General features: G+C 42.2%; 2 protein-coding genes across 7 annotated transcripts; one reads left to right on the top strand and one right to left on the bottom strand.

Moving 5' to 3' along the window:
* The first annotated feature begins 646 nt into the window (after nucleotides 1–646).
* On the top strand, nucleotides 647–12,191 carry tmem62 (transmembrane protein 62). The gene is made up of 15 exons (XM_090210946.1): nucleotides 647–700; nucleotides 922–1,123; nucleotides 1,511–1,622; nucleotides 1,771–1,908; nucleotides 2,721–2,766; nucleotides 3,576–3,717; nucleotides 3,949–4,073; nucleotides 4,438–4,560; nucleotides 4,804–4,959; nucleotides 6,862–7,021; nucleotides 7,214–7,327; nucleotides 7,533–7,617; nucleotides 7,878–7,982; nucleotides 8,240–8,358; nucleotides 8,612–12,191. Exons 1-15 carry the CDS (start codon nucleotides 690–692, stop codon nucleotides 8,930–8,932), a joined length of 1,959 nt encoding a protein of 652 aa, XP_090067072.1. The 5' UTR covers nucleotides 647–689; the 3' UTR covers nucleotides 8,933–12,191.
* Nucleotides 12,192–12,299: 108 nt separating this feature from the next.
* On the bottom strand, nucleotides 12,300–21,412 carry ptgr2 (prostaglandin reductase 2). Of its 6 annotated transcripts, none has more exons than XM_021573128.3 (10): nucleotides 21,299–21,412; nucleotides 19,220–19,338; nucleotides 18,763–18,954; nucleotides 15,476–15,646; nucleotides 15,037–15,273; nucleotides 13,868–13,989; nucleotides 13,568–13,655; nucleotides 13,126–13,157; nucleotides 12,593–12,632; nucleotides 12,300–12,496 (listed from the first exon to the last, which is right to left on the bottom strand). In XM_021573128.3, exons 1-9 carry the CDS (start codon nucleotides 21,336–21,338, stop codon nucleotides 12,617–12,619), a joined length of 1,017 nt encoding a protein of 338 aa, XP_021428803.3. In that variant the 5' UTR covers nucleotides 21,339–21,412; the 3' UTR covers nucleotides 12,300–12,496; nucleotides 12,593–12,616.
* Nucleotides 21,413–23,197: the final 1,785 nt, after the last annotated feature.

The raw sequence follows: 23,197 nt of genomic DNA, 5'->3' as shown, positions 1-23,197 counted from the left end.
AATACATTTGTACATTGCGTATTTGTTTGCCCGATAGGAGGTGCCCAGCCTTTAGTTACTATTACACGCTCTTGCAAGTGTAGCCTCGTATTAGAATTTCACCCCCTCTATTATATTATATTAAATTGTATTATATTCTATTTTCTTTCTTTCATTTTAATCAGGCTTTTTTTCATCAATGAAGATCCAGATATGACAGCATTGTAGAAGTTGTTGCATAAGCATAGTGTTGTGTGAAAACAACATGCTTCCGCACGATATCATGTGTGCTTTGATATTGTCTCTCTACCACATTTTATGAGTCCTTGCATGAATAACCATAATTCACTGAGCATTTTCTAAAAGATAAGCATTAGATTTGTAAGAATAACATACTTCAAAAGAGCATGAAGATTATGTTAAAAACTGCTCATTTAGATTTGGAGCCAATCCCAACCAATTACATCTCAACCTCTAATTCTTGCCACTTGAACATTGCTTATCTATTAATAAGTATTAGGAAACGGGAATGTGCTAGGTTCTCTCACGTGTTGCTTACACCTATCTGGTTGTGTATGTATTTTCAGAAGTGCAACGAGCAAATCAACAAGAAACTAGGAACAGAGTCAAGAGATTTGGTTTGGAACTGGACCCTAAATTACACCCGCGCAGGGATTTGTGGGAGTGATTCATACAGCGATGACGTAGCCATGCACAACCGGTCAGTATGGTATTTCCTTATAGCTAGCTTTTTCAAAACAATCTGAGAGGACAATGTTTCGTGTGTAGCTCGATCTGGCTATGGTCGCAAATGGAAATCGAACGGTCTGAGTGGCCAGCGGCTCAATGTAGTTAGTAGCTAATACAGCTAGCAGAGTGTGTTGATGTTGCTCTCGCCAGTATTCTGTCCAGTAGATCCCCACCGCTCTTTCGTCACTACAGGATGCTCAAGCTGTTCGGAGCGCTAGTTCTTGTGGGACTAGCACTGGCGTGCTTAGCTTCCTGGGTGCTGGAGAGCTATGACACCTCCTGGCACCCCAAACGGAGTGTTCCTCAGTTCAACGCCGGGGATGGAGAGGAGGCTAGGACATGTCTTCCTCCGTATCCCGGCGGCGAATTGGATAACATATTCTGGTTCGTGCAGGTGAGTGGATCCAGCTTCTAACTCGATTTGCTAGCTAATTGCTAACTTGCTAACTAAGTGTTGTGACTGTCAGTGTCAATTGTCAGGGTGACAGCTGTTAGCAAGTGAGTAGCCCACTGGGTAGTAGTGGTCATGTAACAATCTACACTGAATGGGGTCACAGTCCAGTTTCCTTTTTGGGTGCTGTGCTGTCATGCATGGACAAAGTTGGCACCAGCCAGCCATCAGGTTTTAAACATTGAACCCAGTTGTAACTAGCTAGGTAATAAGTAATATGTTTGTTGACTAGAGGAGGGGATGTACCAAGTGGAATATCTTGTCAAAACGAGCTAGATGATGCCCTAGTTTGTGCTTTTAACCCCTGAATTATGTCCTGTACCCGCACAGGTGTCTGACATTCATATCAGTCGATTCCATGACAAAAAACGAATTTATGACTTTGAGAAGTTCTGCACTAATACCGTTGAAGTGATCCAACCTGCTCTTGTGCTCGCAACGGGTACGTCAGCCATTGCTTCTTGCTCATTAGTTTATTAACAGCCCCCAAACATTACAGCTTGCAGAGTTTCTGCACTATCACAAGAGCAGCCATGAATCTGAAGTGAGTTATTATTTCTCATAAGTCACTCTGTCTGTCCACCTAACAGGAGACCTGACGGATGCGAAGACCGAGAGCAAGGTGGGCTCCCTGCAGCATGAGGTGGAGTGGCAGGCCTATCACGACATCCTGAAGAGGTCTCGGGTGCTGGAACGCACAAAATGGATTGACATCCGCGGAAACCATGGTGACTAATATAATATACCTCCTCTGATATTCTCTTACACTTCATGATTTCTAGAATTCCCCCCCCCCAAAAAAAATCGGGAAGATAGATTGGTATGGAATTGGGTCGTAAATGTCTAGAAATCCGCAAAGCCAGTCAGTTGAATTGGACTTGGAAGGGTTTTTTCGGCTGTCCCCATAGGAGAACCCTTTTTGGTTACAGGTAAAATCCTTTTTGGTTCCATATAGAACCCTCTGTGGAAAGGGTTTTACATTGAACCCAAAATGATTCTACCTAAAACCAAAATGGTTCTACCTGGAACCAAAAAGGGTTCTTCAAAGGGTTATCCTATGGGGAGAGCTGAAGAACCCTTTTAGGTTCTAGAGAGCACCTTGCTTTCTAAGAGTGTAGAATATGTAAAGAATCCACACACCTACAGATATGTGCATTCTTTGTGAATTTTACCTCAAAGCTGAGCAGTCAGGACCGTCACTGCTTAATGCCCCTCCATTGATATTGAATCACAAATGCTATTCAGGTTGAAACAAGAGATCTCCTACAGCCTAACTGTCCACTACAACCCATTGTTAAAGACGCTTCAAAAGAGCCTTTCTCTGGTTGACATTAGTTCAGTACAGAATAGATCGTAACAGCGGGACATTTAGGCTATGTGAGTCCCTGTGGTTACTGGTAAGGATAGATGTTAATCAACAGGGATGAGGGAATTAATACCAAGGTTAGATACCTTGGCCAGGAGATGGTATGTGGTTCATTATGTTTTGCAAGGTCTCTCTTACTTAGCTACATTCCTGTTTTTATTATGTTTCTGACAGATGCCTTCAATATTATTTCCTTGGATAGTGTCAACAACTACTACAGGTCAGTGTTCACTCTTGCCTGCTATATCTGGAATGAATGTTGTTTACATGTGTCAAAGACATACAGTAGGCCCTTCCAACTCAGCTCTGGACCTCGAAGCCAGTTCCACTGCGCTCTCTCATTGTTCCCCTCTATTCAGGGACTGATTTAGACCTGGGACACCAGGTGGGTGCAATTAATTATGCGGTAGAACAGAAAACCAGCAGGTTCCGGACCTCGTAGGGTCAGAGTTGAATACCCCTGAAATATGACAAGTGTCACTGATTCATGTTCAGAGACTCCTACTAGTTATATGACTATCTTTCTAACAACCAGCTCTCTCTAGTGTAGATAGTGTGAGTGAGTTGCCTCTCTGCGTTCGCTTGTCTGTGTAACATGAGCACTAGACTTATTAACATTGATTCTAGCTATCTGAGCTAGATATAAAGCTATCTAAAGCCAGATATACAATTTACAAGCTGATTCAAATGATCAAAGCTTGATGATTAGTTGATTATTGGAATCAGCTGTGTAGTACTAGGGCAAAAACCAAAACGTGCACCCCTTGGGGTCCCGAGGACCGAGTTTGGGAGACCCTGCTCCACAGTTTGTAGCTCATTCTCTTTTTGAAACACAGTCTCTCAAAATATGACATCTGTCTCGTGTCTGCATGGTAATTGTTGAGGTTTGTTCCTTGTCCGTTTTAAATGAATAGGTTCTCCGCTTCTCCATCATAAAACAAGGCAGAGGTGTTGAGAGCAACATGCACACCACACTGCATGCAGTCACGAACTCGGCCACACAATAATGATGCCTGTTTTTATTCCCAGGAAATACTCAGCCAATCAGAAAGTTGGCTCCTTTCACTATGTCCACAAGACTCCCTTCGGCAACTACTCCTTCATCTGTGCTGATGCAACCATCACCCCCGGACCCAAGCGGCCGTACAACTTCTATGGCATTCTCAACCAGGTACAGTATGCCCCCAACCAGCTTAACACCAGCCTGGTCCCAGATCTGTTTGGCATTACAACAACCATATGAGTTGGCTATACAACACAAACTGATCTGGGAGCAGGCTAGCGCAACAAAACTAAATACTTTCCCACCCTACTCTGTCATTAATTTAAACATAAGACTGAGACATTACAGTCTATTTGTGTAATATTTTTTTTTAAAGTCCTGCAACACCATACATTACAGACTCAGATGGACCTGTTGGCATCCTTCAGGACTGAGAGCCACAGCAGCAACCAGACCATCTGGTTTGGCCACTACACCACTTCAACGGTCATCTCCCCCTTTCCAGGGCTGAGAGGCGTGATGAGGTAACAACATGTTTGTGGATTTCTATAAGCCTGTCTTCATGTTAGTCTGCCTCTCTAATTTAAACACCCTCTAAACAGGTTTTGGATAATTAACTAGTATACTGTTGTTATAACTGTTCTGACATAGGTCAGTTATAGTTATAACATAGGTAATAGCATAGTGGAAATGGTAAAATAAGGTTCCCGAAAGACCATTCAATTATATTTATTGCCAACGCTTTTCGGAACAAGCTCCTTTAAAAGCACTATTGCAACAGTGTCCGAACGTTATACATACTCAATAGCACAGTTATTGAATCCAGTTAGTTGAGATTTTTGTACCATATACATCTGTGATGTAATTGTTAGCTATGCGTGTGCGTAGCTCGGCTGTAGCGTACCTGTGTGGTCACCTACACACTCTGGGCGGCCTGATGCCTGTACTACACAGCAGACACCCTGAGGGCACCCTGGAACTCGAGCTAGGTGACTGGATGGACAATCGCAGGTAAGTCTAAAGATGCATCATATTTTTTTACACGCTCACTCACTCACTCACTCACTCACTCAGGCTCAGACAAACACATACATCTGTATTTGTGGTCTGTTTAAATTGTGCTACAAATAAAGTTTACACACAACACCGATATATTCATTTTCTCTCTCTTTCTCGGTCATTCTGTCCCTCTTTCTCCCCCTCTTTCTTCCTTTCTCCCCCTCTTTCTTTCTTCCTTTCTCCCCCTCTCTTCAGGTACAGAGTGCTGGCGTTTGACCACGACCTGCTGAGTTTCATGGACCTAAAGTTTCAGCAGTGGCCTGCAGTACTCATCACCAACCCCAAGGAGGCGCAGTACCTCCATCCTGGAGTGGAGCCACTGGGGAGAATACAAAGCTCTACCCACATCAGGTGTCCCCTCTGTGTGTGTGCTTCTCAACCCTAAACCCCATGCCATGACCTCTAACCTACACCACCATACAGAATCACCATCACCCACTCTGCCTTTTTTACACACATATACCATACCATCTATCTCTCTATTCCATAAAACGATCACCCTTTTCACACTACTCAGCCGAACTGAACTGGTTACACATCCACCACAGTTGCTGGGCCTGTGCTGGACAGGGTAATATGCAAAGAAAATATTGGAACCAGTACAGTTCAGCACAATAGTGGGTCAGCACAATAGTGTGAAAAGGTTCTTTATCACCTACAGTTGAAGTCGGAAGTTTCGATACACTTAGGTTGGAGTCGTTTTTCAACCTCTCCACAAATTTCTTGTTAACAACTATAGTTTTGGCAAGTCGGTTAGGACATCTACTTTGTGCATGACAAGTAATTTTTCCAACAATTGTTTACAGACAGATTATTTCACTTATAATTCACTGTATCACAATTCCAGTGGGTCAGAAGTTTATATACACTAAGTTGACTGTGCCTTTTAAACAGCTTGGAAAATTCCAGAAAATGATGTTATGGCTTTAAAGCTTCTGATAGGCTAATTGACATCATTTGAGTCAATTTGAGGTGTATCTGTGGATGCATTTCAAGGCCGACCTTCAAACTCAGTCCCTCTTTGCTTGACATCATGGGAAAATTTAAATAAATCAGGCAAGACCTCAGAAAACACATTGTAGACCTCCACAAGTCTGGTTCATCTTTGGGAGCAATTGCCAAACGCCTGAAGGTACCATGTTCTTCTGTACAAACAATAGTATGCAAGTATAAACACCATGGGACCACGCAGCCGTCATACCGCTCAGGAAGGAGTCCTATATCGACAACCTGAAAGGCCGCTCTGCAAGGAAGAAGCCACTGCTCCAAACCTCAATAAAAAAGCCAGACTACGGTTTGCAACTGCACATGGGGACAAAGATCATACTTTTTGGAGAAATGTCCTCTGGTCTGATGAAACAAAAATATAACTATTTGGCCATAATGACCATCGTTATGTTTGGAGGGAAAAGGGGGAGGCTTGCAAGCTGAAGAACACCATCCCAACTGTGAAGCACAGGGTGGCAGCATCATGTTGTGGGGGTGCTTTGCTGCAGGAGGGACTGGTGCACTTCACAAAATAGATAGCATCTTAAGGAAGGAAAATTATGTGGATACATTGAAGCAACATCTCAAGACATCAGTCAGGAAGTTAAAGCTTGGTCGCAAATGGGTCTTCCAAATGGACAATGACCCCAAGCATACTTCCAAAGTTGTGGCAAAATGGCTTAAGGACAACAATGTCAAGGTATTGGAGTGGCCATCACAAAGCCCTGACCTCAATCCGATAGAAATTTTGTGGGCACACCTGAAAAAGCGTGTGTGAGGAAGGAGGCCTACAAACCTGACTCAGTTACACCAGCTCTGTCAGGAGGAATGGGCCAAAATTCACCCAACTTATTGTGGGAAGCTTGTGTAAGGCTACCTGAAAAGTTTGACAATTGAAAGGAAATGCTACCAAATACTAATTGAGTGTATGTAAACTTCTGACCCACTGGGAATGTGATAAAATAAATAAAAGCTGAAATAAATCACTCTACTATTATTCTGACATTTCACATTCTTAAAATAAAGTGGTGATCCTAACTGACCTAAAACGGGGAATTTTTACTAGGATTAAATGTCAGGAATTGTGAAAAACTGAGTTTAAATGTATTTGGCAAAGGTGTATGTAAACCTCTGACTTCAACTGTATCTCCATACCACAAAGTTTGTCAACAATGTTTTATTTTGGCTCACCTGTCTCTGCAGATGTGTGTGATAATCTTCCCCTATCCTCCTGTATTCTAACCCTGGCCTCTCCGGTCCCCTCAGGATCCTGGCCTTCTCTGATGCCCCGGTCACAGCAGTTCACGTCAGCGTGGACGGGGTGGAGATGGGTGAAGGCCAGTCTGCTGGAGGTCCTCTGTATGTGGTGCCATGGGAACCCTCGCTCTACCTCGCTGGGCTGCACACTGTCACTGTCAAAGTGAAGGTTGCACAACACCCATTACCTCATATCTTCTATTATATAGACATGCTAAGAGGTTGTCAAATGTTTTAAAAAGTTGTTCAAAAGTTATCCAATGTTTTCTCAGATAGCTACCAGATGTTTTTTTACTAGTTTTTTTACTATTACTTCAGGTGATGTGGCCTCTCTTATTCTGTGTGCGTGTTTTTGTGTTAGGACGCGGTGGGGCGGTCGACTTTCCGAGAACAGCTCTTCACCCTGGAAGAGGACCTCTCCCCCAGCTTTGGTTTCTTCCAGTCCTTCATCCTGCTCACTGACCACTACATTCTGGTAAGAAGACAAAGAACAATACTTGATTGTCCTGTCAGACTTGAGATACGAACGGGCGACCTTCCAGTTGTTGACCTGCCTCTCTCCCTGTACGTTATTTGCTGACTCAACCTCTATAGCAAAAGTTCTTCTAACATTTAACCATCATGTCTTCACCAGCTGTGCTCTGTAGACCTACTGTATAAACGGTCCTGTCTGTCCACAGGCCCGGGTAGCCTTTGTCGCCGGGATGCTGCTGAATATTGGAGTGCTTGTGGCGTTCAGGTTCATGCCTCTGCCCTCTGTCAGAGGTGAGATCCGCCAGACACTCCTGTCACGTCAACCATGGTAGTATCAAGCTGGTTGTTACCTGTGTGAAAATTGCCATAGTTATTGTTCTCAGCCATCCTATACAGTGAAAGAAAAGCTAGGATTTTTGCATATATCATTCCACACATAACCTCATGTTGATAAATACACGTATTGTCTGTAATACGCAATTTGTTGTCTGTGACAACTCTTTTCGTCGATTTGTAGTTTTCAATCTCACCTGTTTTCCTGTGTCTCCCAGGGTCTTCAAGTCTGTCCTCTTGCGCCTGTCTGTCCCTGCACTTGGTCAGTAAAGCAGACACTTTCTACTACTCTCTACTGCTCTTCAACCTCTGCACTGCCTTAGGTGAGTTTCCTACTGGGTCCAGAGGACAACCATCCATTAAACTCTGTCTCTTCACTCTGTCTCAACTTGCTCCCTACCCCTTGCCTGTGTCCTTTCAACATTTACAGAGCTGTAAGGTGTTAGCCTGTAATCCTTTCTTTGATTATACCTATCCAGACCCTTCATATCCTCAAACATCTTAGGGTTAGGGCCAAGGGGAAATATGCCAATTAGCACTGACTGTTGTGTCCGTCTACTCACCCTCTGTCTCTTTGCAGGTCCCTGGTTCATAGGAGAGTTGATTGATGGTCACAGTGGGGCTTGCTTTGCCTTCGGAGTGGTTATCGACGGACACTTCCTCGAGGGAAGTCTCACTTATGTTGTTGGGGTGGGGCAGGTGAGGATGCTGGTAATTTAGTCAGGATCATTATGAGATGATATTGAGAGATACGGCGTTCATACATGCTCATGACAGGTCTTAGTGCAATGATAACTGCATTATAATACGTCATGCCTGGTGGCTTTTAGTAAAGTTCTACCAGATGTATAAAGAAGGGGGAGACTTTAAGGCAGTGGTCCTTTTTCCCTTAAAAAGGGTTACCTGTAGTTCAAACTCTTATCCCTGTGTCTTCCCTCCATTTCCCCAACAGCTGCTCTTCTTTAACATGCCTCTCACCTGTTACCTGTGCTGGAGCCTTCACCTGCGTAGTCGTGGTAACTCCTTCCGCTCACACTTCTTGCGTCCGGGCTATCGGTGGAAGACTCTGGGGGTGCATACGGCCATGTTGCTGCTGCTAGCCTGGCAGGGATACTCTTGTTACTTCCTGCTGGAGACATATGGACCGCTGGCCTTCTTCCTGTCCCCAGTCCGCACGTGGGCAGTCGGGATCGCCCTGCTATTGGTCTATCGCGCCTGGAAGGGCCCCGCCCCCTGTCTCCGTGACAACAGCAAGACAACCACAGCCTCTTGACAGTTGTACTTATTTTCTTGATTTTCTTTCCACTGGGGGATTCTCTTAGTTATGGCAAACTACATTGGCTCTACTTTTCTATCCCATATTTCAAACTACTCTTTTGTGCAAAGTTGTTTCTCGCTCTCCCTTCAAAGCTACTTTCCCCTCATCCTATTTCCCACATTTTTAAACCGTTTAATAGTTTCATATGCATGTTAGTGTATTGCATGTGTAGACCACACCCCTATACACAGTCAGCGCAATGAAGGTGTTCGTACAGTGAAGACACTAGTTCAGTATATATTGTGGATAGAATTGATTGTTCAGCCAATGACTGCTGTTCCTCAAAGCTGATTGAAGAGTCTCTCACCGCTGTATTCTGCTGTGGTAAACGTATGTATTAGTTGTCCACTTGAGACTTGATTTGTAGCGGTTATTCAATTCAAAGTGTTGCCTCGGCCAACTGCCACATCACCACTGCCAGAGGATACATAGTCAGTCCTGCTCTGGCAGGTTTTGTATTTGGTTATTGCAAACTAGGTATATTTTTACATAGGTATAGCAGACCAATCACCCACCGGAGGTAGTTTTAATTTTTATTTTGAGCTCTGAGAATCTGGCTTAAGATAACAGCTGTTACTCAGGAATGGGAGTACTTGAACCAAAAAGACTGATGACCCATTTATATATATTCAATATTAGCTCAGTGGTGAATCTATCCACTTAAAGCATGTTAAATAATAGCAAGGGTGCAATGATGTGAGATTGTTATTTTGTATTATTTCCTTGATGGTTATTCTCTATTGAGAAGTTGATTTGGGCAGCTGTGTGTTATGTATAGAACGCAGATATTTTGGGGAGTTTCAGACCAGCACTGGGCGCTCGACTTACACTGAAATAGGTGTTGGTACTGTTTGTATTTACAGTGCCTTGCGAAAGTATTCGGCCCCCTTGAACTTTGCAACCTTTTGCCACATTTCAGGCTTCAAACATAAAGATATAAAACTGTATTTTTTTGTGAAGAATCAACAACAAGTGGGACACAATCATGAAGTGGAACGACATTTATTGGATATTTCAAACTTTTTTAACAAATCAAAAACTGAAAAATTGGGCGTGCAAAATTATTCAGCCCCTTTACTTTCAGTGCAGCAAAATCTCTCCAGAAGTTCAGTGAGGATCTCTGAATGATCCAATGTTGACCTAAATGACTAATGATGATAAATACAATCCACCTGTGTGTAATCAAGTCTCCGTATAAATGCACCTGCACTGTGATAGTCTCAGAGGTCCGTTAAAAGCGCAGAGAGCATCATGAAGAACAAGGACCACACCAGGCAGGTCCGAGATACTGTTGTGAAGAAGTTTAAAGCCGGATTTGGATACAAAAAGATTTCCCAAGCTTTAAACATCCCAAGGAGCACTGTGCAAGCGATAATATTGAAATGGAAGGAGTATCAGACCACTGCAAATCTACCAAGACCTGGCCGTCCCTCTAAACTTTCAGCTCATACAAGGAGAAGACTGATCAGAGATGCAGCCAAGAGGCCCATGATCACTCTGGATGAACTGCAGAGATCTACAGCTGAGGTGGGAGACTCTGTCCATAGGACAACAATCAGTCGTATATTGCACAAATCTGGCCTTTATGGAAGAGTGGCAAGAAGAAAGCTATTTCTTAAAGATATCCATAAAGTGTTTAAAGTTTGCCACAAGCCACCTGGGAGACACACCAAACATGTGGAAGGTGCTCTGGTCAGATGAAACCAAAATTGAACTTTTTGGCAACAATGCAAAACGTTATGTTTGGCGTAAAAGCAACACAGCTGAACACACCATCCCCACTGTCAAACATGGTGGTGGCAGCATCATGGTTTGGGCCTGCTTTTCTTCAGCAGAGACAGGGAAGATGGTTAAAATTGATGGGAAGATGGATGGAGCCAAATACAGGACCATTCTGGAAGAAAACCTGATGGAGTCTGCAAAAGACCTGAGACTGGGACAGAGATTTGTCTTCCAACAAGACAATGATCCAAAACATAAAGCAAAATCTACAATGGAATGGTTCAAAAATAAACATATCCAGGTGTTAGAATGGCCAAGTTAAAGTCCAGACCTGAATCCAATCGAGAATCTGTGGAAAGAACTGCAAACTGCTTTTCACAAATGCTCTCCATCCAACCTCACTGAGCTCGAGCTGTTTTGCAAGGAGGAATGGGAAAACATTTTAGTCTCTCGATGTGCAAAACTGATAGACATACCCCCAAGCGACTTACAGCTGTAATCGCAGCAAAAGGTGGCGCTACAAAGTATTAACTTAAGGGGGCTGAATAATTTTGCACGCCCAATTTTTCAGTTTTTGATTTGTTAAAGTTTGAAATATCCAATAAATGTCGTTCCACTTCATGAGTGTCCCACTTGTTGATTCTTCACAAAAAAATAGTTTTATATCTTTATGTTTGAAGCCTGAAATGTGGCAAAAGGTCGCAAAGTTCAAGGGGGCCGAATACTTTCGCAAGGCACTGTAGGTGCAGGAGCGTCACAATATTTTTGAGCTAATATTCATTAAGAGGAACATGGAGCTCAAGCAGTAGAAATGTTGAGGTCAAGCACTACTCTGGACTCAGGTTGGGGTTCAAGTTCTACATTGAATTAAGAAAATTGGAATTTAAGTTTACTGATAGCGCCGCCCACAAGCAATGTGACATGGCGTCCACACCCAAGGGTTGAACAGTCTCTTTACCACTATGGCCACATCCCATTGTCCTCTTTTCCCCTGGGATGGGATCTTCAGTCAAGGAGTTGTGGTTCTCCTTTATAGAATGTATCAAAGTTCGTATTGGTCCCATGTATCAGGGTTCATTAGAGCATCGCACAAGTTGCCCAATGCTGATTATGAAGTGGAGATCAGAGGTTACATAACGATTGTCCAGAGCTGTACTTTTTATTCATGGTCAGCTTTAACACCAGAATGTGAAGGGTTGGCTGACTCAGTTTCACCAGCAGTTGCCCCAAGCTAGGTAGGTAGCCTGGGTGCCAGTCTGATTTTGCCAACTCCTCGTCAGGCCAAACATAAGTCCATAAGGACTTTCCATGAGAGCAGAATTAAACTGGCATCTGGGCAGAGCATAACCACTACTTTGATGTTTGCTGTAATGTTACGCTCATAAAATAGATTGTGGCAAGTGTAAAATCAGATACCATTTTCAAATTGATCATTGATTTTATTAATGGTTTATAGTGCTGTGAAATAAATGGTTTAGTCAAATGGAATGAGATCTAAGACTTCATTGAATTCTTTGCAATTTAGCATGTTGATAATTAGACTGTCACAGATCGGTTAAGTACATTAAAAGTTATAAGAAAAGAGACATTCAGTACAGTGTTGTAACTACAAATAATTTTATTCAGTCCATCCAGTTATTGTCAGTATAGAAATCAAAGGCAGGAAGTAGTGTAAAAAAAAAAAAAAGCTTGTGATTCCAGTAGCTTCTGATGGTGCCACCAGGGATTTGAATCAATCTGATATTTTAATGATCTGTTTACCAATGTTTCCTCCTTTCATCATGGAGCAAAAGGCCACTGCAAAATAAAGTAAAGCTCAATTCTCAGGTTTGTGGTAAATTGATTTTAAGATGGTCATTTAAGTGCAACTACACCATTACCAGCGACACTTACCTCCCATATTCTCAATGCCATTTACTACCGTCTCCAACACCTGAAGGGAGAATGGAGTGACAAAAATCATATAGTGCAAAAAAGACACTCAGATATGGGGGTCAAGCTGAGGGGGAAGGTTGAGTAACTACTTCTGGCAACATGGCGCCACTGTTCACCATGTGCTCAAAAAACTAATATTTTACCAGTTGTCTGTGCAGTTGGTCCTTGTGGGTCATAATTTGAGAAAAAATATCCACAGGAAAGAATAATTTACCCAACTTAAGAGCGCCTGTAGGTATATGGTTCTGTCGGCTTGCATCTCGATGCCGTCACATGTAAAGCACACTATGTAAATAGCTGAATGTAACCGAACATTGCTGACCGAAGCACATTTCCTGTCAATCAGCCGGAAGCGCTTGAGTCGTATTGCGCCTCACCTGGGGTGTATTCATTAATCGGATTCCGTTGCAAAATGTTTAATCTGTTGTGAAAGTACAAAAACGACAGAATATAAAGACAAGCGTTCTGAAAGTCGTTTTAATAACACTTACCTTTGGATAATTTGTCTCAAATTTCCACCCACCTAAGGGCGAAATCAACAGGCAAAAAAAAAAAAAAAAAAAAGGTAGTTCAAATGAAGTTTATGCAACATTCTGATTTGTAAAGAGGGCGGACTGAGACTTCCACACTCAGATTTGAAAGCTATCAAGGCTTCAATCAAAAAGAAAAATCTGACTAGTCAACTATTCTGATTAGGTGACTCAGTTGATCAGTCAATCAGAAAAACCTGAAAATATCAGATAGTGGCCACTGACTTTTGTATTTGATCAGTTTGGTGTTGAAAGCCCCCCCCCCACAAGTAACGACCTTAAATGTAGCACCATGTTGGTAGAAATGTGAAGAACCCTCGTGAGAGAGGTCTACTACGTTTTAAACTTCAGAACTTCCAAGTATACAAAACATCAAGATGGACTCAGACAGACTTTGCCTTGCCTTGATCTGCCCCTCTCTGACCCACTGACTGAGCTGGATTATGCCGGCTTCGTGTTTCTCCATGTAGTTCAGCACCGTGAACCGCTCCCTGGTGGGATAGAGTAGAGCTTTCTAACACAGATGCAGACTGGGCCAACTAGCAGCTCAGGCATCTCAAATGTGTTAGAACCGTTTACAGATTAATCAAATATTTAGTAATACACTTCACAAGTGACTATATTAAGTATACCATAATCATGTAAAGTACTACTGCAACGCCAAATGGTCCTTCAGTTACCTGAGAGACAGACCATAGAGTACCTGGTTATGTTTTTACTTTTCAGTGCCTCCCGAGTCTCATCACAGAGAGGTGGTGGGTAGGGCACGTCCTTGTTGTACTGGGAGATCTGTCCACAAAGGATCACGTGACCATCATTGTTCATCTGGAGATGAATGAAGGGAAGAGGAATGCGTGTCAGTCACTATCAGGGTGGACAGAGCAAAACTGCTCCATACTGCAGCCCCCCCCCCCCCCCACTAATTGAATCAGGTGTGAGGAGGGTTGGGAATTAAGGTCTTTAAGGTAATTCTTGCAGGAACATGGTGTGAGCCATTGTCTTTACACTGTACCACTTAGATGGTGTAAGTGTCCCACAATACCGTCGGAAGTAGTGGGGGAGCCATCTTAAAGATTTCAATCGAGCCGTCTCCTTACACCAGTCTCTCCTGGACCTAGTTTGTCATCAAAGTAGTGTAAAGAAGCCCTTAAGCCTTGTTTACATTGGCAGTTTGAAGTGACTGAAATTCATTTTTTTTGCATATCCTACTGAAATGTGTTCTTTCCTGCAGTCTGAACAGACAAAAAAGGCCACATTGGATAGGAGATTTCACTTTTGGTGATTTGAAGTCAAACGAAACAGATTCCTGGCCATGTGAATTGTCAAATCTGATTTGCCCTGTGGTTGACTGTTTTTTGGCATCTTGTTGCTTGCTAGATACTCTGTTGAGAAGAACGTGGTAGCCAACTAGCATATTGTTTACAAGCAAATGAGTGAATGTCCTAGAAAGCGAGACAGCTAACATTGCCTAGCTAGTTGAGTGCTGTGGCTAGCCCAAAAGGACTAGGATAATCTTATCTTTTGAGGCTTTAAAGCGTTCTTACACTGATTTTGAAACTGCAATGCAACTGGAAAAAAGTCCACGGCAGGCACTGTCGTCGCAATCTTGCTACATAACTTCTGAGTGATGGGAAGCAGGAGCACCAATCATCCTACACTACTGCACACACCCGTTGTTATTCTGACAACTAGTGTAGCCACTTCAAATGATTGCCGTCTGAGGACACAAATTGAGTACTATATAGGTAGAGAACATTGAACACAACAAGGCTAGGTCAATAATGCAATTCTGACAAATGCAGATAGAACCACAGTCCCAATCTCAATATCCTGTCTGCGTCAAGACGCCTAAAGACACTAAAGCCTGCTTACCTGTGCTATTACAGCATCGCTTATGGGCCCTCCCACATTGTCAAAGTAGACATCCACTCCATTAGGACAACTTTCTTTCAGTGCTGTGGCTACATCCCCCTGACGGTAGTTGACTGCTGCAGAGAACCCCAGATCCTCCACAAGGACTCTGCACTTCTCATCAGACCCACAGATCCCCACCACCCTGGTACAGCCATCCACACGACCAATCTGGAGAGCAGGAGGAACACAGAAACCCTGCTAGTCTTAAAGTCATCTCTTGCGTCCCATCACCTCACCCTTGTAAAACGCATTGATGGAAAATGTCAGAGGGACCTTGGAACGCAAGTGTTTTGGGGGCAAGTATAGAGAATGTGAGGATAGACAAATGACAACCACTATTCAAAGAGACCCTACCATGTTTAACGAGATCAGGTTACTGTAACATGCTTGTGTTTACCTGCCCAGCTACGGACCCACAAGCCCCTGCAGCTCCACTGACCACCATGGTCTGATTGGCTCCGTCGGTCACATGACCCTTCTCTCTAACACCCAATAGTGCGGTGAGACCAGGCATGCCAACTGCACCCAGGAAGTAGGATATGTGTCCATCAACCAGCTGTGGCTCAACCTGTAGAAAACTTAGATAATTTTAGAAAAACAAAACAGTCCAAGAACATAGCTATACTGTACAGGCTCCTTCCTATATAGGCACGATTTCAGAAACTATGGTGGATCTGCTCATCTCAGTAGTATGAAAAGGGCACTAGACCGATATACTAAGCAAAAACCCTGTCTTAAGTCAGTTAGGCGCACCACTTCATTGTAATGTCAGAATAGAGATTATTTAATTCAGCTTTTAATTCTTTCATCACATTCCCAGTGGGTCAGAAGTTTACATACTGAGTACTTGGTAGCATTGCCATTAAATTGTTTAACTTGTTAAGGCGGAAACCCTCGACAACATCCGCTGAAAAGGCAGAGCGCGAAATTCAGAAACATTTAACTGTCATACATTCACAAGTGCAATACACCAAATTAAAAGCTTCACTTCTTGTTAATCTACCATCGTGTCAGATTTCAAAAAGGCTTTACAGCGAAAGCACACCATATGATTATGTTAGGTCAGAGCCTAGTCACAAAAAACAGCCATTTTCCAGCCAAAGAGAGGAGTCACAAAAAGCAAAGAAATAAAAATTCATCACTAACCTTTGATGATCATCAGATGGCACTCATAGGACTTCAATAAAGTTTATATTTATATCCAAAAACCTTAGTTTACATTGGCACTTTACAGTCAGTAATGTTGTGCCTCAAACAGCCGAGAGCCTATTATGTACAGAATTATAGATATACTTAATGCAACCGCTGTCAGATTTCAAAAAAGCTTTACAGAAAAAGCAAACCATGCAATAATCTGAGTACGGCGCTCAGACACAAACAAGCCATGCAGATACCTGCCATGTTGTGGAGTCAGTAAGTCAGAAAAATAATTATGACCAAAGGTAAGTGAATATTTATCAGAATGCACTCCCAGGAATCCCAGTGCCACAATAAATGTTTGATTTGTTCGATAATGTCCATAATATGTCCAAATACCTCCTTTTGTTAGCGTGTTTAGTAAACAAATCCAAACTCACAATGCGCGGGCAAGTCCAGGCAAAAGTTCAAAACGTTATTTCGTAGAAACATGTCAAACGATGTATAGAATCAATCCTTAGGATGTTAACATACATCTTCAATAATGTTCCAACTGGAGAATTCCTTTCTCTTTAGAAATGCAAATAGAACGCAGGTCGCTCATGGGTGCGCGTGTGATCAGCTCATTCGCCCCCACTTCAGTAGTAGCCTCAAACAAGGTTCTAAAGACTGACAACTAGTGGAAGCCTTAGGCAGTGCAATATGACCCCATAGACAATATATTTGATAGGCAATGAGTTGAAAAGCTACAAACCTCAGATTTCCCACTTCCTAGTTGGATTTCAGGTTCTCACCTGCCATACGAGTTCTGTTATACACAGACATCATTCAAACAGTTTTAGAAACTTCAGAGTGTTCTATCCAATACTACAAATAACATGTAGCTTCTGGGCCTGAGTAGCAGGACGTTTACTCTGGGCACGCTTTTCATCCGAACGTGAAAATGCTGCCCCCTATCCCAAACGTGTCAGGTAGCCTTATACAAATTTCCCACAATAAGTTGGGTGAATTTTGGCCCACTCCTGACAAAGCTGGTGTAACAGAGTCAGGTTTGTAGGCCTCTTTGCGCGCACACGCGTTAACAGTTCTTCCCACAAATTACAGGAATTGAGGTCAGGGCTTTGTGATGGCCACTCCAATACCTTGACATTGTTGTCCTTAAGCCATTTTGCCACCACTTTGGAAGTATGCTTGGGGTCATTGTCCATTTGGAAGACCCATTTGCGACCAAGCTTTAACTTCCTGACTGATGTCTTGAGATGTTGCTTCAATATATCCACAATTTTCCATCCTCATAACTCCATCTATTTTGTGAAGTGCACCAGTCCCTCCTGCAGCAAAGCACCCCCACAACATGATGCTGCCACCACCGTGCTTCACGGTTGGGATGGTGTTCTTCGGCTTGCAAGCATCCCCTTTTACCTCCAAGCATAACAATGGTCTTTATGGTTCTATTTTTGTTTCATCAGACCAGAGGACATTTCTCCAAAAAGTTCAATCCTAGTCCCCATGTGGCTTCTTCCTTGCTGAGCGGCCTCTCGGGTTATGTCGATATAGGACTCGTTTTACTGTGGATAGATATTTGTACCCGTTTCTTCCAGCATCGTCACAAGGTCCTTTGCTGTTGTTCTGGGATTGATTTGCACTTTACGCACCAAAGTACGTTCATCTCTAGGAGACAGAAAGCATCTCCTTCCTGAGCAGTATGACAGCTGCGTGGTACCATGGGGTTTACTTGCATACTATTGTTTGTACAGATGAACGTGGTACCTTCAGGCATTTGGAAATTGCGCCCAAGGATGAACCACACTTGTGGAGGGCTACCATTTGTTTTCGGAGGTCTTGGCTGATTTATTTTGATTCTCCCATTATGTCAAGCACAGAGGCACTGAGTTTGAAGGTAGGCCTTGAAATACAGCCACACCTCCAATTGACTCAAATGATGTCAATTAGCCTATAAGAAGCTTCTAAAGCCATTACATTTTCTGGAATTTTCCAAGCTGTTTGAAGGCAGTCAACTTAGTGCATATAAACTTCTGACTCACTAGAATTGTGACAGTGAATTATAAGTGAAATAATCTGTCTGTAAACAATTGTTGGAAAAATGTATTGTGTCATGCACAAAGTAGATATCCTAACTGACTTGCCAAAACTATAGTTTGTTAACAAGAAATTTGTGGAGTAGTTGAAAAACAAGTTAATGACTCCAACCTAACTGTATGTAAACTTCCGACGTCAACTGTATATGGCCAATATACCACAGCTAAGGGCTATTCTTAAGACATCTAGGCACTCCGTTTTGTCTTAAGAATAGCCCTTAGCTGTGGTATATTGGCCCTATTCACCACAAACTCCCGAGGTGCCTTATTGCCATTATAATCTGGTTAGAGCAGTAACAAAAACAAAAAACACACAAAAAAAATCATACCTGTGATATATGGTGATATACCACAGCTGTCAGCAAGTCAGCATTCAGGGCTCGAACTACCCAGTTTATAATGTAGGATAGATAGATAAACTAGTGGATGGATGATAAACTAAACCTACCTTCTGTAAGAGCTTTTCATCCATCAAACATTGTGTCTGCCAGTGCCAGTTGAACGAGGTGACCATGTCATCCACAGAGAGGCCATCGCAGCGGCTTAACTCAACCACCCCGACGCCTCCACCGTCCACACACTCAGACAGCCCCCATGGAGCCAGGTACTCAGCGCCTGTGTCTTCGTTCATGCGACATCGCTACAAGACGAATATGGAATGTCATTATGAACAGTGTATTTGTTTAGGGTACCTTACCATAACTTAACTGGGCACTTGTGAAAGTAAAATGGCTGTTTGTATGCCTATAATTGCATTTCATGCAGGTGCTAACCATATCTTTATATAGCCTATATAAAATAGGAAACTTATCGTAGGTTACTAATGGTCCCATTTTGTTTATTTCATGCACATTTGATAGTCAGCAAAGTGCAGACAAATTTCAGCTTTTCTAGCCATGCATCACCATGTAAGGGTCAACAGACAGGAAGAGGGTCCGGACAAGGACTTGTCCTTCTTTCAGAAAAGGTCCTACAATCGCCTCTTCCACACGGAAATTACCAGGGACTGGCTCTCCATCAGTCCCTGTAAAACACAAACATAGAAGAGCCATTCTGAGGGTTCTGCTCCGGACGGAGCAATTGGAAAATAATTTAGGTTGCAACCCCTGGTCATAACTGACTTGAAGTTAGGATCATTTATGCAGCAGGTTATGATAATTAGGTTAAGGTTCACTCTGGAAAGAGTCACAAACGCGATGATGTTCTCAGTTTCTCTACGACCCCCACAAGTGTCACAGGACTCATCTGAAGGTAACCATACAAAACAAAAGGAAGTATGAGGTAGTTTTATGCAACAAAAAAAAAGGGGTTAAATGTTAAAAACAAATATTTCCTGACCTCTCTTATTTGGGGTGGCAGGTGGTTAGAGCATTGGGCCAGCAACCAAAAGATTGGCAACTAAGGGATTTGATCCAGCAAAGTAAAAATCTGTCCTTCTACCCCTGAACAAAGCCGTTAACCCACTGTTCCCCAGTAGGCCGAAATTGTATATAAGAATGTTCTTAACCTACTTGCCTAGTTTATACCTAAAGGGTTTAACCTAAAGGGTATAAAGTCCCACACAATTTTTCCTTAACCAAAAAAATAAGTTTTTTTTTACCTTATATGAATGCATTTATGGGCTATAGTAGTAAAGCCCCTACACCATTAAACTGAGGTTGTCACATGCGCTGAATACAAGTGTAGATTTTAACATGCTTTAAGAAAAAAAAATCCCAACAATGCAGTTAATATTGTAATGAAACAGCAGGGAGCTGGTCTCGAACCCTCGACCCCGAGGTCCGGCGCGCTGTCGGCTGTGCGCAGGGTCTATAAACCCAGGGTCGAGAGATAGATAGATAGATAGATATATATATATATCTATCTATCTATCTAAGTAACTAGGCAAGTCGGTTAAAAACAAAGAACAAATTCTAAATTACAACTGACTTGTTCAGGGGCAGAGTTTTACATTCGATCCAGCAATTTTTCGGTTACTGGCCCAACGCTTTAACCATTAGGCTAGAGCACAATTAGTCAGGAGGCGTGTAAAACCGCAGCCATTCCCTCGAACGCCATTAAATAATCTTTGATAGTGTTTACCGTGCTCACGTCGCATTGGAATTTCGCGCTTACGTAGCCAAAAGGCATGCAGATGACTATAATGACATTGTTCTGTCTGAAATCGCAATGAGCAAGAACAATTAGCAAGATATTTGACCGGATTTATAAATGTGAAGCATCCGGTTGGTGTTTCCTCTCACTACCACATATGGTGATGAGGAACCCCAGTGGCCGACAGTAGAAGGAATTTGGTCAACATTCTGCATATTCTCTCATTGATTAAACATTTGATCTCCAAAGTGCTGTTTCCAAAGCTATCATTCTAAAAAATTGCGTTCAGGAACGCAAGGGAGAATTGCGATATTGCACACAGGAATTTGAGTAGGTGTTCCCTAACGGAAATATGGCTCCGCCCACCTTGCTTTTTCTGCCCACTATAATTAATTTGACTCAATAGCGCCATCTGCTTGCGTTTGGACGACCACCTATGCTAATTACAGCTAACTGTATGTAAATATTGCAGTGTTTTTATCTTTACAGCTAATAAAATGGACAAGGGACCCAACCAAAGATGTCCGTTTGGAAACCGTTTTTTTTTGTACGCATTTATTTGCAATCCTACCCATACAAGAGTTGCAGTCAGGAACTTTTGACGAAGTTATGCTGCATTCACGTACTAGTTGGAACTAGGACAATTTCGACATACTAACCTGCTTGAAAGCGGCACGTGTATAACTACAACCAGATAGCAAGTTGTACATGTTCGAGTTTAGTTCCGACTTGGGTGTGAATGCCGTAACGCCATTAATGCGATGCTAATCATTGACCAGTCGTTTCAAAAAAAGTTAACAACTATTTTCATTCATACACGCGCTAGGGTACAATTGACCGCTATATGATAATTATAAAATATATCACACAGCTGAGAAGTCAACACATACCAGGTCGGGAGTTAAGCACCACTCTCTGCACAAGCAACATATTCTCTCGTCAAAATGGCAGAAGTAAACGTTGTTTTTATTGAAGTCTTTCTTCTTCGATTAGGTTTAATGGCGGTTGGCATCCAATAAATGTTGCATCACCGCCACCTACTAGACTGGAGTATAACTCCCTTAACTTATAAGTATAACTACCTTATACTTATATCATTTTTACATTTAAAATATCAACAACAACAAAAATGTTTGACTAAAAATACTCTACCATCTAATACACTCACAAAAACAAAACAAAAATGACCATACACCACACCTCTCTGCAGCTGCCACCACAACCTCTATTTTCTGCTACTTACAGTACAGTTGATGACCATTACTATAAATGCCAAAAATCAAATATTATTGAAACATATATCACTTGTTGGTGTTTCACTCTGTACTGGTACAGATCTACCACTCACACCACTCCTCTCAGGATCCCTCCCCCTTGACCCATCTTCCTCTACTTTCTTCACTGCCTCAGCATATGACAACTTCTACACTACTCTAACCCTGGAAACCTCAAACTGCCTCTCCGAGGCCCCATTGGCACCCCATACAATCAACACGTACCACTACTTTCCCCAATGCTACACGTTCCTCTGTCTCATGCTTCATTTAAGTAATGGAAAATTTGCACAATTATCAATATATTATCGATATACTGTTCACTAGTTATCATACAAAGAATAATAACAATTATTCTAGAAGATATGTCTTTTTTCCTAAAGGTCAACAATGTTTTTTGGTGCATACCCTATCATTTATTTCACTGTACAACATTTTCTTTCTGTTGTGTTGCAATTAAAGGGGCGGGGTCCACTGAACTCAGGAGCGCTTCTAGTTAAAGAGTGGCCAATCAGCTTAAACACAATCTTTGTTCCATATTAGACATACATACATAATTCCCAGTCCATTGTGTCACGGTAAAAGACGGGCCCATTCTACTCAGGACAACTTCTAGTTTCCAAATCCACAGAGTTTTCGCCCAGAGAAGCGTCAGTGCTCATTTTGCAGACCTTAAATAGTGGCCTATCAGCTGAAATGCAGTGTGTTTTTATATTGGACATAACGCTACATATTTCACAGTGCAAAATGATTTTGAACCATGAACGAGGTTATATAAAGTGTTGCAGGACATCTACTGTGGTCAAACAGCTTAATGTAGAGTGCCTGGACAAATATACAAATGGACAAATGTACAAATATAGCACTGTACAGGAAAAACAATTGATTGTTTGTGTCCATAAAACCAGGGTTCAGTCTGCACTTTTGTTCTGTCGCTTTAACTGTTTACTGACTGACTAATTACAAAACAATAAATTAACTATTTTAGCTTCCTCTTTGTTTGCTTCCAGTTTGAAATAAAACACCATTCTATACTAGTCTTGTACTCTTGGCTTGCCCTGTACTGGAGGTGACAAATTATGACTATTAGCAGGTGATTCGGTGAGAAGCTAACTGCTTAAGTGAAACACTGGAAATAATGTGATCAGTAGATGGAGTGTTAACTGACTGGCATACCTGTAAATGACCCACATTATCCTAATGATGAGACGGCTGCAGACTTCACTCATTTAAATCAGCCAGCCTTTACTTGCCAAAACGTGCATCAGGTCAAGTGTTCTGGTTAGACAAATAAAATATATTTTTTGAGGCAGTATTTATATTTTTATTTATTTATTTAACTAGGCAAGTCAGTTAAGAAAAAAATTCTTATTTTCAACAACAGCCTAGGAACAGTGGGTTAACTGCCTTGTTCAGGGGCAGAACGACAGATTTTTACCTTGTCAGCTTGAGGATTTGGTCTTGCAACCTTTCGGTTACTAGTCCAATGCTCTAACCACTAGGCTACCTGCCGCT

Source organism: Oncorhynchus mykiss, chromosome 19 (genome assembly GCF_057628025.1).
Source record: "Oncorhynchus mykiss isolate SJ-2025 chromosome 19, ASM5762802v1, whole genome shotgun sequence".
NCBI lineage: Eukaryota > Metazoa > Chordata > Actinopteri > Salmoniformes > Salmonidae > Oncorhynchus > Oncorhynchus mykiss.
The sequence above is the reverse complement of the archived record's forward strand: the minus strand, read 5'-3'. Positions and strand labels throughout refer to the sequence as shown.

Excerpts from the sequence above, each read along its gene's own strand:
- tmem62 (XM_090210946.1), top strand. Across the intron at positions 4,561-4,803 it reads GACTGGATGGACAATCGCAG|GTACAGAGTGCTGGCGTTTG; the intron begins GTAAGTCTAAAG and ends CCCTCTCTTCAG. Across the intron at positions 7,022-7,213 it reads CTGTCACTGTCAAAGTGAAG|GACGCGGTGGGGCGGTCGAC; the intron begins GTTGCACAACAC and ends TTTTTGTGTTAG.
- ptgr2 (XM_021573125.3), bottom strand. The coding sequence starts at position 21,338 with ATGTTGCTTGTGCAGAGAGTGGTGCTTAACTCCCGACCTG. Across the intron at positions 19,339-21,298 it reads GGTGCTTAACTCCCGACCTG|GGACTGATGGAGAGCCAGTC; the intron begins GTATGTGTTGAC and ends TGTGTTTTACAG. Across the intron at positions 13,656-13,867 it reads AAAAGTAAAAACATAACCAG|GGAGCGGTTCACGGTGCTGA; the intron begins GTACTCTATGGT and ends CTATCCCACCAG.